Genomic DNA, 14,556 nt, shown 5'->3' with positions numbered 1-14,556 from the left:
TTGTTCTGTGCTGGGCCAGTTTGGGGCCTTGAGCATCTGCACATGTACCTGGACGCCCCCGTTCTATGATGGCATCCAAATACTCTAATTCTATTATAGAATTCTTGCATAAAACCTGCACTGAGCTGCATGAATGAGCACCTGTCATTGACCTGGCATAAATGAGCATGTCATTTTTTTGTCTGCATTGTTTGTTTTGCTTGGATTCTTCTGTGAAGAGCTGTTTCTTCCTGTTGTTTTTTCGATTTCATGCCTACATGGGCACACCTAAGTCCAGCATGTGTAACAGTATTCTGTAAGATATGAAGGTATGTGGCAACCCTGCCCATGCCCCTCCTAAGTTCCACCTTCATGTGTACTCCTTGCAAATATACACTTTAATCCTACTGTGTGCCCCTATAGAATACTGTAATATAGTACACTTATATGCATCTTACTCACATATAGTTATAGAAATGTTTTTCATTTACTTAAATCAATAGCTTTGGTAATCATCTTCATATAACAAGTGAGAAAAAATTTTAGGCCATGGTGGCTTGGTTTGTATCCAGCACAACCCCAATTCATATTTCATCTGTTGTACTACCAAGGAATGAAATGAAAAGCAGTCATCCAACCAAGCAAAACTGTAAGTAGATTGTAAGCTCTTCTGAGCAGGGACCATGTCTTGACTGTTCTAATGTACAGTGCTGTACATATAGCAGCATTATAGAAATGAGTAGTAGTAATGGTAACAAAAAATAATTTATGAAGATATCTGAACTCCTGTGTGATGTTTAACTATGAAACTAAAAGGATGAAGAGATACAAGAAACATAATGCAGGTCTTATAGTCATAGAAGTTGATATTCAAAAGGATTTAAGTGATTAACTTTGGAGTTAACTGCATAAATCTGGAGGGGTTTTTACCCACATCAGTTTGGCACCAACTCACTGATCTTTGTCTGAGCATCTCAATATTTGGCCATAATTAATACACTTAGGAGGAAACGGCCAGGAGATATTTCAAGAAGTAGAGCCAAAAGTTATGGACAGTGATGATATTCAGCACTGTTTTTGGATGACAAAAATAACTGCTACCCCATTTAAAGTTTAGGGTTGTATCATATTCAGCAGGCCTACTTAAAAACTGATAGATAGCATAAGTACAGACAAGTCACCTACTTATCTGTAATTGACCACACAGAGAATTTTCAAACTGTCGGCTTTGGGATAAAATTCCCAAGTACACTGAAGTTATTCTATAATTATGTTTTAAAATAATGGTGGGGGCTTGGGCTTGCTGCCAGCCATCCAGCTGAGCTCTCCTGCAGCTACCCCCTTGATTGGTGGGGGCCCAGGTTCCTTGGCTTTTGCACAGCTAGTCTGTCCCACTGCCAGTCACTCTTTTAATCCTGTGCTACCTTTGTGGCCGCCAGCGCTCAGCCTCTCTACTAATTGCTCTGCTGTTCCCCTACCACTGCTTCATCCAGTAATGCCAGATAGCAGACAACTACATGCAACGTCACTCAGGCATAGGTCATTGAACTGATGAAGAAGACATGCATAAATAACTGTTTTATGTTTGTCTTTTAGTAATACTTGATTATACTGTATTATGCTTGCTTCCGCTGTATATCATCCTAAACAAGATTCTACTCGGAGATATGTTAATTAAACAAGCTTTCATACACACAGATTCTCCCCTCCTCCTCCTCCCTCTTCTCCCCTCTCGAGAGAAACAAAGTCGATGCATAAAGCTGCACATTAAAGCCATGCATGTAGTTAATGGATGAGTCACAGTTACTACTGCATGATTAACAAAAAATTAATGAATATAAATTTTACAGTGATGTAGTCAACCCCCCAAAATATATATTTATTTAAAACATGCAGAACTTGTGCCCTAATAAGGGGAAGCCAATTGGACATATGATATGTACAAAAGATTCTGCTGTAAGGGTGCCTATTGTGTGCAAGCCCAACAAAAAGGGAAGTGCCAGAATATTTACACACAAGAAATTTTTGCGAGGCTAATATTTATGCGCAGAACGTCACATGGACTGGTACTTTCATTTTCTTTGGATACATACATGCACACAAAGCCACTTATCTCCACCGATAGCTGTTGCTTCCATTCTGTCTTAAAATTCTAGATACTTGAATGTGTACAGTCAAACCCCCCCCCCCCCCCACACACACACACACACAAAGTAACTACCAAAAATTGACATGAAATTCTCTATTCTGCCTTGGACCTGGTAGTGGATGTCTCACTCTGTGTATATCAAAATTCCGTTTACTTGTGCACACTCTGGTGGAATACCCAATGGCCTCATTACCATGCATTTTAATATACTATGCTCTCGTGTATACCACATGAGATAATTCCTGTGCTGAACCCCATTCTGCATTAATATGTGCATACTGCATGCATTTTACTCATTGTAGCTTTCTGATCAGCCCTAGTGTGTTTGGCCTATAAAAGTTGTTAATTTTCAAAACAGAAACCCAATGAAGTTCTCTGCTATACAAACAGAACTACAGTAACCCCCTCTGAATCCGCGATTTCAGTACCTGTGGATTCGGTTATTCGCGATTTTTTTTTTTTAACAAAATTTTGCATCGGACCTTCCCCAGACCTTACCTGGTGGTCTAGCGGCGACGCGAGGCAGGATCCTACGCTCCTGCCCTTTGCAGAGCCATCATCAAAATGTCTGCTATGAGTTCCCGTTGTAGTCTCCTAATGTTGAGGCAGAAAGTGATGCCTACTTGCTCCTATTTGGTTTCTCTGTGCTGCTATCTTGAAAAAGGGTGTGTGTTGTTAGTTCATAGGGGTCAGTCTGCCAAATAAGTACTTACTACCTTATTTGATAGATAAGTGGTGTACAAGGATGCACTACATAGGGTCAAGTGCTGCCATTTTTCAATATGGCATCGATCAGGCCTCCCAACATCAGAGATGCATGAAGGATTTAGGGGGAGGGAGGGGAGGGAATCAATTTGAGGTTGCAAGGGGCCATGTGATTCAGGGAGGGGGAAAATGAGAGCCCAATGGCCCTTACGAGATTTTGTGTCCTATGAAGTGATGAGCCACAAATCATCTCAGATATCCTCTTTGCTCCTGGTATACTCGTAAAAATGCAACATTGAGGAAAGAGTAAAAAAAACTACCAAACTCTAGTACAATTTTATATATATATATTTTTTTTTTTTTAACATCAGGAAACCATTTGTTTTTCAACTGTTTTGCATGCCCACTGTACAACCCTTCAGTGCTATGGTTTTATTTGAGATTTTTCCATGCTGGAAGCCTTTCTGCACAAGGAATAAGACCAGTGGGGGAATATACAGAGCAAGTCGCTAAAGCATAACGGTTTACTGCATCAGTCCCACAGTTATTCAACTGTCTAAATGGTAAAGTGAGGGCTATGTATGCCTCCAGAAACTACTTGTTTTAGATCATCTGCAGTGTCACTTTAGCTCTATAAATCACCAGTTAAATTTTAGTCAGAGCCAAGCATATCGCTCTCAACTCTAAGTGATTTATGGACCAACTCCTCTGTGAGGGCAACCATTGGCCCTTTGTAGTGGGCACTCCAGCCATACAGACTGGCATCTTGTCAAGATCACCCACATAGGAATGCATTGCAGTACACCCCAGGCAGGGACTGTGGCTTCAACCATCAGTTCAAGCTGTGCAGGGCTGCGCATGTCCAAGACAGAGGGAGATCCAGAACATCCATCTGTGAGGACCACAGGGAGAGCAACGCCTCCCGGAGAGGATGCAAATGTGTTTTCACCCAGGATACCACCTCTATCGTCGCCACCATGAACCCCAGTAGCTGAAGATAATGCCTTGCCGTCGGAGCTGTAATGACCTGCATTTCCAAAATCTGCTACTCTGTGCTTCCAACAGGAACACTGTTTTGCCTTAGGATCCCTCCCCTAAGTATTCCAATCCTTTGGTCCAAGTGATTCTTCCCGAAGTTTATCCCCAACCTAGCTCCTATAGGAACTGGACCACTTAGTCTTCCGCTGTGAGCTCCTTGGCATGGGACGGCTCCCTTATGAGCCAATTGTCTAAGTAAAGATTGGCCTTCTGAAAAATTGCCCTCCCTAAAAATGGCTGAAAATTGCACTGTGCTCTACAACATGCATATTTTTAAGAGCCATTAGAAGAAACATTTTCAGATGTGTTTGGGCAGAATTGGAAGACAGCACACACAGGCAGTGTAAGGAAAAACAATATGTGTAGACTTGAAAATACATTATACTTGAGGAGGGATGCAGAGTTGGTGTGGATAGTTTCATAGGTTACTTAGACTTTTTACCTAGTTTCAAAGGTAAAACATATCAACATTTTGTCTTAAGGTCAGACAATCTCAAGTGTGTTGTCCTTGTTTACATCACAAAGATCGCGTTCCATGCTATTCCTCCTAAATACAAGTATCTGTTTTATTAACACCCCCTATAGTGTATAAACTAAATAACCAACCCCCAGTGGTACGCTGATCGTCTAGTCCGTGATAGGACTTCGCGTATGCTCCGAATCTGAGGCCTCAGTGTGATACAAAGTATATTAGTATTAAGTGGTTATTACTGGAGATATGAGTATAAGTTTTATTAACACCCCCACCATGTTCTCTGAAATATCTGTGCACTTTTCAATCGTGTGTCTGCTTTCATTGTCTTAATGGCGTCTTCATTTTCTATTTTTCTTACCTGTTCATATTCCCTGTGATTTCCTCTCACTTGTCTGCTCTGGTCTCATATGGACAATGAATGGGTTACTGCCTTGCCAGAAGATGGAGATGGAAGGAGAAAAAAGCTTGGCATTGACTTCACTTTCCTTTACATGGGACTGGTGCTACTTTCCACCCTTCAGTGTTTTTTTTTCATTTCCAGCAGATGGTTGAAATATGGACTGCTGTAGCAGGATTGCTAGGTTCAGGGCAGTGGTCACTAGAGAAAGATCCCCATTAGGCTCCCAGAGCAAAAATCTATAGGCCATGTTCCCCTTGATAGAGCAGGATCCCCATCTGCGAGGGAAACAGTTTATAGGCTGATTCCTTTTGCTTTGTCTTATATGGGTTGGCCTGCTGAGTCCATTTCATTTAGATTGTAAACCAGGTAAAAGCACTGTATAAATCAAATGTATCTGTCTTTTTCTTTTTTTTCTATTTCATTCTAAGACTGTCTATTTTATGCATCTGTAAAACATAACATATGCCACCTATCACTATAAAAATGTTTGATGGTAGTAGGATTCTAAGGAAACTGTCTTATCCTATATTATCTTGGCTTTTAATGCAATCATGTAACACAGCAGTAATACTTGAGTTTGATAATCTTTTCTGGATCTAATTCAAATCTTCATGCCAATGCATATTTGTCACATAGAGATGATTTATATGCTGGAAACCACCAAAACCAAATGACTAAGATAGGTATGCTTATCTTCCAACGTGTAAATGACGTTTTGCATCCACCCTCCTAGGTATTTCTTCATCCTTTTAGTTTCAGATCTAAAGCCATCACACTTGCCTGTTGCATAAGTACAGGTGCTCAGATATCCTAATTTTTCTTTGTTCTTTCCCTTAGTTGGGTGAGAGAGAGAATTTTAAAAAAAAAAAAAAAATTGTATAAATTTCTGAAATACAGAAAGCTGAACTCACAAGCATATGAAACCAAAGTAAATTTGGATGTTTTTGGCATTGTTTTAGATAGATATAGAACAAAATAAAAGAAACCTAGGGCTCCTTTTATCAAGCCACGCTAGCGGTTTAACGCGCGTAATAGCATGCACTAAACCGCCGGCTGCGCTAGCCTCTATAGCCTCCTCTTGAGCAGGCGGTAGTTTTTGGCCAGCGCAGGGGTTAACGCATGATGAAAAGTCTCGCGCGTTAACCCCGCTAGCGCGGCTTGATAAAAGGAGCCCCTAGTTGTTTAATTATTTCCTCTTAAACATTTAGAGATCTTTTCTTTAGGTAATATATGAAATGTGATGATAAATTACAAAAGAGAGAGAAGTGTTGAGATGTGTATTAACATGGCTTCATTTACCACCCCCGCCCTTTATGAAGTCGCATTAGGCTTTTTTATTGCCGGAATTCCTATGAGCGTTTAAGTTTTTACTTTTGCAGTCAGCAATAAAAAATAAAAATAAAAAAAAAAGCCTAACACGGCTTCATAAAAGAGAGGGGAGGGGGTTAGTTTGTTTTGATTTTACACTACTGGTAATTTGTTTTTGAAATTGCATTATATATGTTTACACTTGTCAAGCACACTAAAGCCAGCTTTATTTGTCATAGTTTGGAGCAGAATTTCGGCGTTTTTCTTTGCAACGATCCAAACCTGGGAAATTTGATGAGTTCTATGGATTACTACAACATGTGCACATGATACCTAATGTTGATGTTCTTGTGGGGTATGCAGATATTCACGGAGACTTGCTGCCCATTAATAATGATGACAACTACCATAAAGCGATTACAACTGCAAATCCATTGCTTAGAATATTTCTTCAAAGGAAAGGTGAGTACAAATAATATTTTATGCTGACCTAACTAAGAGGGTTTATTGTTTTATTTGGGGGGAGTTGGATTTTAATGTGATTGCATATTTCATGGCTGCTTGAAAATTATTCTCTTGCAACGTATGTGAATGAAGTCTTGACCAATTTCTTTCCTCTTTGACTTGTTAAATGTCAAGTAAAATATTTTTCTTTGACAGGTCTTTTCCAATACTATATTCCAATATTGAAGTTCCCCGGGGTTGTTTGTCCTACCTCTCTGAGGCCAATGTAAAAAGAAAAAGAACAGTGCACTGATGTCTGAGTGTACAACTTCTAATGTGAAACATAATGCCGAAGTTTTGCAAGCCAGTGCAGTAAGCTAATCGTGTAAATGTGAAGAGCACAGAACTTGTGTGCTGATAGGCGAACATCCCAGACACATGCACGCAAGGTTCTGTGCTGAGGGTGGCTAGTAGAGAATGACACGGTGGTTGTTAGCCGCGAGTAGCCGCGGGTAACCCGCTGAAACGGGGAAAGAAAAATAGTAGTCGCTGCGGGGACGGGGACAAGGCCATTCACCGCCCTGTGGAGCAGTGAATGGTCTTGTCTCCGCAGTGAGGCATCAAGGATCGAGCGGTCCAGCAGCCCCCACCCGCCCGATCGCAGTGTTTAGCCAGCTCCCTCCCTCCACCGCACGCGTTCAAAAAGACACACACGCGCTGCTGTGCGAGTTGATCAATCTTCTCCTCTGATGCAACCAGAAACAGGAAGTTGCAGGAGAGGAGAAGATTGATCAACTTGCACAGCCATGTGTGGCTCAGGAAAAAGAAAGCCGGCAAACAGCATATAAGATGAGGTGGAGGGAGGGAGCTGGCTAAACGCTGCGATCGGGTGGGTGGGGGCTGCTGGACCACTCGATCATGCGTGTTCCCGGCTCACACTAGGAAGAAGGGAGTGAAAGGGAAAAAGATTCTGGGCCAAGGGGATGAAGAGGGAAAGAAAGAAACCCACAGCAGGAAAGAAAGGGGAGGACAGGCAGGTGAGCCAGATTCTGAAAGCAGTGGGGGGGGGGATGAAGAAAGAGGGAGAGAAGCTAGATGGGGTTGAAAAGAAGAGGTATGGAAGAGGAAGATAGGGGAAATCTGGACACAGGAAGGTAACAGAAAGAGGGGAAATTATGTGCATGGGGCATAGGGACAGAGACATAAAGGGGACATGCCATGGGGATGGTATATGGACACAGGGGGGGGCAATGCCAGATGCATAGGGGAGATATTAGAAATGGGGAAAATAGGAAAACAGAAGCGAGATGGTTTGTGGGGATGGGACAGGGACCGAGCTTGCAGGCTCCAGCGGCTTGCACAAATTACATTGTAACTTGCCACGAAAATAAGAGGGAGGGAGGGAGGGAGGTAGATAGATAAGCCATGCGAGAGGAGCTGAAGGGTGGTAGAAAGGAACAGATGGTGAAGGAGGGAGGAAAGGGTGGTGGTAAAAAGGAATAGAACAGACATTGAAAGAGGGTAGAGAGAAACAGACCCTGAAGGGAAATGTGGAAGACAGAGTGGGGAGAAGACACTGAAAGGGAAGAAGACAGATGCCAGACTATGGGGAGCAGAGGGAAGAAGATGGGTGCTAGACCAATTGTGGGAGGGGCTGAAGGGAGAGGCACAGTAACAGCAAATGGAAGACGCAGAGAGAAGACACACAGTGGATAGAAGGAATTGAATGAGAAGATGTGGAAAGCAGAAACCAGACAACAAAGGTAGAAAAAAAAATTCTATTTATTTATTTTTTGCTTTAGGTTAAAGTAGTATATTAGTTGTGTTGATAAAAATTTATAAACAAAGCCCTGCCAGCTGAACATATCTTTCTCTAGTTCAGTAGCCAGAACTTTGATTTATAAGAAAGGAATAAGCTAAATATTGCAGTACTAAGGCTTATATGGTTGCTGCGGGGACGGTGACGGGGCGGTGAATGGGATGGCAGTGACGGTGACGGGGCGGTGAAGGGAATGGGGGTGACGGGGCGGTGAAGGGGATGGTGGGCCAAGTACGGGGCGGTGACGGGGACAGATTTTTTCCCGGTGTCATTCTCTAGTGGCTAGTTCTATGTGCATGACTGAGCAAAAAGAAAGTGTCAGAACACATATGCACATGTACTGGAATGTTGTCCTGTAGATAAATAATCAGCACTGCAAATATTTTATGCACATCGTTCCAGTTTGTTTTCTGCTCAAACCTATATAGAAAACAATCACTGCCTATTCTATCTTAAAAAGTTGCTGGTGCTGTTTTTTTGTTTGTAGCGAAAACTAGCATTTAAATCCTCACTAACACTACTGAAAAAAATGAGCTAACCCTTCTAGGCCTCCTCAGACCTGGCATTCAAATTTTTGCATTGTACTCAGTTTAAAGTCTTCTGTGTACTTCTCTGTGTTGGGGCAGAATAACTAATGCCCTCATTAGCATTCATTTTAATATGTTGTTTACTAGTGCCTAATGCATGGTTGGGTTTTTTTGTTGTTGTTTTTTTTTTTTTTTTTTTGAAGGGTTCGCTTCTGTGCAAAACCCTTTTCTGCATCATGTGCCTAGAAACATGCACAGTTAGCTCATTGTCTGTGCAATCTTTGTCATGGGCTCCATCCTACATTGTATTTTAATGGCACAGCAGGAGAAAAGTCATGGATGAACTAGAATACTGTCAGTAAATGCTTCCTTACACTGTAGCATATGATGCTATAGAGAAACTTGTCTTTGAATGGCCTATGCTTGTTTGCTTGTAAAGAATAACGCGAGGGACAAATTTTTCCCGGTCCCCGCAGGAACTCAGTTTCCCCATCCCATCCCCCCAAGTTTTGTCGCTCCCCATGCCCCATTCCTGTAAGCTTTGCCTTAATTGCACAAACTTAGAACACTTATGATTTTAAAGTGGTTTAAGGCTTGTGCAGTTGAGGACAGAGCTTTCAGGAATGGAGCAGGGACATGAAAATGAGTTCCTGTGGGGACAGGGAAAAATTTGTCCCCGTGTCATTCTCTACTTGCTTGATATAGATTATTTATTTATTTATTTTACAATGTATTTTATACTCAGTGTTACTCAGAATGCTTGACAAAAGACTTTGAGGAAGATGCACAAAGCTCTGAGTAACCCAGCAACGAAAGTTGGGGATGGAAGCAAATTTTTTTTTTTTTTTTTTGCCGGACTATGCTTAGCACAATAGCATGGAAATCATGTGCATGCTAATTGTGCTCAGTAGCCTGGTAAAAGAGGGGAGGAACTGTGCCTGGCACCTGCTCAGAAGAGCAAAGAGGTAGGCACAGCTCCTCTACCCCCATCCCGCCTGTCACAACAGGCTCTCACTGCTTCTTATTTCCCTCGGCTGAACTGTCTCTGGTCTTCCAGTGCCTCTCAACTAAACAGGCTCCCTTGGGGGGGAGGGGGTTAATAATATATATATTTTTTTTTCTAAATATCTGCTGCTGTGTGTGTGCACACATGCACAACAGCTAATGGTAGCTTCAGATCTTCCATAAAAAACATTCCCTAGGCGTTCCCACTCTTCCCTTTTGAGCATTACAAGGAGTGTTCATTTAAATATTAATGAGCTTCTTGTAATGCATTTTCTTAGGGATCTTGGGCCTGAATGCACTAAAAATCACCGTTAAAACAATATGGGTAACTGTTGGCCGATTAATTGTCCGATTTTAAAACGGCGATCGATATTCGACTGACTTTGCATGCAAATTAGTTTTGCAGAGGTTGGCTGTAATCCCACCCCACCAGTCACTGGAAAAGCAACTTTCACACATGCGCTGAGCCAGCAGGGGATGCCCGAACAGCTGAACGTCTAGAGAAGGCCCGAAACAGCCTCCTGCCACTCAGCTGTTCGGGGCAGGAAAACCACCTTCTCTTTTTTTTTTTGGGGGGGGGGCACATATATTGTGCGTGTGTTTGCATACCTGTTCCCATTTAAAAAAAAAAAATAGTGATAATCCCTTTCCCCCACCCCCCCAACAATGACTGCCATAGAAAAAAAAGAGAGGTAGGAGGTATGCCTACTCCCTCCTGCCTTGGCCACCCAGACCACTCACACACACCTGACTGACCAAAATCTGGATTCCCCGCCCCCCCTTCTACTACTCTACCAAGTTCCAAAGAAAAGTCCCTGGAGGGATGGGGGAGTCAGGTCAGAACATCCCCCTCCCCTGCTCAAGCACACACTCCCAAAAGCTGGCAAGAGGGATGTCCACTCCCTCTTGCTAACAGGCCTGCCTCTTCAAAATGACGGGTCTTTCCCTTCCTGGTGCATCCTGGGATGCATTTGGGAAGGTTAGGTATCTGAATCAATTGGAGTCTTAGGCCCTTCCTAAGGCCCCCTTCCTATAGATACAACTCAAACTGAGGACTTCCAAATCACTAAATTATTATTTATAGTGTTATAATTGTGTGAATGGATTCTATATTTACCTCAGTGGTCACTTGAAGAATGCACACTCCCTCTTGCCAGCTTTCTACAACAAGGTACGAGGGGGGAGTTTGAGGGGTGTCCGGGTGGCTGAGGCAGAGGGAGTAGGCATCCCTCCTGCTGGCGATCTTCGGGGGGGGGAGGGGGGAGTTGGAGGGTAGGGTGGCTGTGATCTTCACAGGGAGGGAGGTTTGGGAATGTGGGAGTACAGGTTTCTGAAGCAGGAGGGAATGGGCATCCCTTCTGTTTTTCTCTTTATGGCAGGCCGGTCAGTAACACAGTCTAGACCTATTGGATATTTTTATGCACTAAATCTAATGACGGTTACTAAGGACCTGAAAAATCCAATAGGTCTAGACTGTTTTTTATTTAAGATATATTTTTATTTAGAAATTTGTATACAAGATAAAAGATACAACACTCGGCAAAAAAAATACAACCATAAACAAAACTCAGGATAAGAGAGTCTACCATGTGGTTTCTTTGTGGAGACTGATTGAACTCAACAAAAAACAGATCAATATCCACCCCCACCCCTCGCTCGTTTTAATATTAATGACCTCATTTTAATTCTAATGAGATTGTTTGCATGGGAAAGTAGGAGAATGTATGAACGCACAGAAAAGCATGTGATGAACCATTATGTAGATGGGTCAGCAAATTAGGTCGACGCTAAACCAATTCAAACTGGTTTAGCGACGATCGGTGAGTTTAGTGCATCTGGGCCTTGATGGTATCTGATCGGTAAAAGCCCCTGAGAACCCCTTGGAGTATAGGAAGCAGAGCTTTCTTGCAAGTAAGACTGGCTTTAACCAGTCTTACTTCAAGAAAAGCTTTGAGTATCGAAGTGTGTGATTTGATGTGTTGGGTTTCTCTTTTGAATTCCTGAATGGTTTATAAAAGCTATTGCAAATATGACTATTGCCACCTATTGAGTTAAAAAGTCTGTTTTTACAGATGGTTAAGGAGCCCTTGAGTACTGAATGTGAATCTGCTGCTTGTCAGCTAGACATTTTGCTCCCACAATAGCTCCGTTATTTCAAGCTGATTAGCAACTGAATGGAAATAATCAGCTTTGCATTATCTCAGAAGCAACTGTTTACTTATTTTGTTTATATTCACTTTCAATATCATTAGAAGGTGATGGCATTTCTAATTCTTGTTTTTGATTTTTTTCCATGTCTAGCATGGAAATTGGAAATGTATTGCAAGTCCGGCAGTTTTAGTTTTTCATTTCTTTATTTAAAATGTTTGCATCTTACAAAAATACATACCTCCTACAATTGCAGCTTTTTAGTGATTTCATGAATGTTTGTTTTTTGGTTTTTTTTTTCCTGTGTCAAATGTTTGAAACCATTTTTGTCCATCTTTAATTACATGGACACAACATGCTGTAAGCGGATTGCAAAAGTAGACTGTGACATGGTTTTCAAAGCACTTTACAAAGCCGTGGTAGCGAGTACCGGCACAGCAAATGCGATGCAACCTATAGAACTGAATGGGCTATGTCGCATTTGCCATATGGGAATCACTATCACAGGTTTGTAAAAGAGATCCTTAGACTTACAAAGTTGCATAGTAACCTATGGAATTTAGACATACACAGTGTTGTGAATATGAGCCCATATATAAATTCAGAATACCTTCAAAATCAACAATACACTTAGAATTTTCTAAAATATAAAATTTTCTTGATTCTTAGCTTTCTTATTATTTTGGTCTTTATTTTAAGCATTTTGTTTGAGGTTTTGTGGTTTATTTGGGGTTTTTTTTTTGTACTACCGTATTTTCACGCATATAACGCACGCGCTATACAAGATTTTACAAACACGGAATAACCATGCGCGTTATATCCGTGAGCGCGTTATACATATTTTTTTTTTACATTGCCACTCTGTCGCTAGAGAAGGAAAGAGGCAGCCACATAGGCCAATCAGGCAGGCAGCCTTGCGCGCCGCTCTGCTGCCACGGAGGCAGCTGGAGACAGCGAGTCCTGCTTCCCACAATCATCTTCCCCACGGGCCGGACACAAGCAGCAGCCTTCGGAACCGGAAGCCTCTGAGAGTCCCGGCATGGCGGCCCTGACAAGAGAGTTAGCAGCTACGGCAAGGCAGCAGCGGCTAGTTCCAGCCTCCCGCTCTCCTCCCTCCCTTCCCCCATTGCAGCGCTGGGCGGCACATTTGGGCTTCAGCCGCCTCCACCGCCGCTCCTCTGACTCCCTTCGCCTCAGCCCCCGCAGCAGGCAGGACATGGAGGAGGGGAGAGGAGCTCGGTATACGCGTGGGTGCACTATAAGAAAATTTTTTACAGAAATGCCTTGTTCCCGCGCGCAATACTCGTGTGCGCGTTTTACACATGTGCGCGTTATATGCGTGAAAATACGGTAATCTATTTTTTTATGGCTGTTGTAATACAAAATATATGCTTTTTGTGATAATAAACCTCCTCTTTTTTTTCCTTTTTCATTTCCCCTTCCAGGTATGTTTTTAGTTACTAGTACACCTTTTTTGGGATGGGGGTTCTTTAGATATATCAGTGTGGTGTATGTTTTGACAGGGATTGTGAGAGGTTGGTACAGCTACACCCTGATTTACATAGATCCATTGCAGAACAGAAAAGTTGTTTGACCTTTAACATACCTCCTGGAATTTAATAAAAAATCATAACAAAAAGGACATTTTTGTTTATATGCCAACTGAATTATATGAAAGAGTTATTGGAGTCATAACTGCCTTGCTCCCTTTTGAGGGCTTTTGGATTTAGTTTTATCTGCCAACTAAAATATCTAGACAACATGAATGAGGGTATCTAAAACACAGGAAATGAAATTGAGCAAAAAAAAAAGCACAATGGGCTATGAAGTTTGGCTGTCAACCCACTCTTGAAGCCCATTGTGTTCGTTTTGCTCAACTAAAATATCTAAAATGTATTAAGTCTTGGTAAAGTTTATTCTGTGCCATGGCCAGATCCATTCAATGGAAAACACAGGGACCTTCTTGTCCAGTTTGTCTGTCTTAAGTAGATTGTAAGCTCTCTTGAGCATGGACTGTCTCTTATGTGTTTTGATGTATAGTGCTGCATATGTCTAGTAGCGCTATAGAAATGATTAGTAATAGTAGGACCTGGGATGTACATCTTTAACCATAACTTCCTTTCCCTTCTAGTTGAGCCCTGCAGTACTTCTACCTGCAGCAGCTACCTTTCCTTTAGACGGAGTCCTCCAGTGCTGGCAACCACCAGGTTCTGGCTGCCCAAAGTCAGAGCCCTAATACCAGAGTACCTAATACTAGGAGAACACAGAAACAGGTTCTTACCAAGAAGGCACAATTCAGAAGCAAAGCAAGGGCTAATGAAGGATCAAGGAATCTTATAGCGAGACACATTGAAATCCAGAAAGCAAGGCAACCAAATCACAGAGCAACACTAGGAAATACAGACCGAGCTTTGGCAAAGAGGACTAGCCAGAGCTGGGTTTATATACAGACCCAGGCAGGAAAAAGACAGCCTTAGAGAGGACGTGGCAGGTATAAGACAGACTAAGATAGCCAGTCATAGTAACATAGTAAATGATGGCAGACAAAGACTCGAAGGA

General features: G+C 42.2%; 1 protein-coding gene across 3 annotated transcripts in view; it reads left to right on the top strand.

The window, feature by feature from the left end:
- The window catches only part of PARD6B (par-6 family cell polarity regulator beta), a 55,047-nt gene that overhangs the window by 16,674 nt on the left and 23,817 nt on the right, over nt 1-14,556 (top strand). For 2 of the 3 annotated variants that reach the window (XM_033915156.1, XM_033915154.1), the window contains exon 2: nt 6,294-6,516. In XM_033915156.1, coding sequence (XP_033771047.1) covers nt 6,294-6,516 — 223 coding nt within the window. Of the gene's footprint in view, nt 1-482; nt 629-6,293; nt 6,517-14,556 lie in introns of all 3 variants that reach the window. The other variant, XM_033915157.1, reaches the window with a different exon arrangement.

The sequence above is a fragment of the Geotrypetes seraphini genome, chromosome 11, assembly GCF_902459505.1.
Source record: "Geotrypetes seraphini chromosome 11, aGeoSer1.1, whole genome shotgun sequence".
Lineage (NCBI taxonomy): Eukaryota > Metazoa > Chordata > Amphibia > Gymnophiona > Dermophiidae > Geotrypetes > Geotrypetes seraphini.
This window is presented reverse-complemented; position numbering and strand designations above follow the sequence as displayed.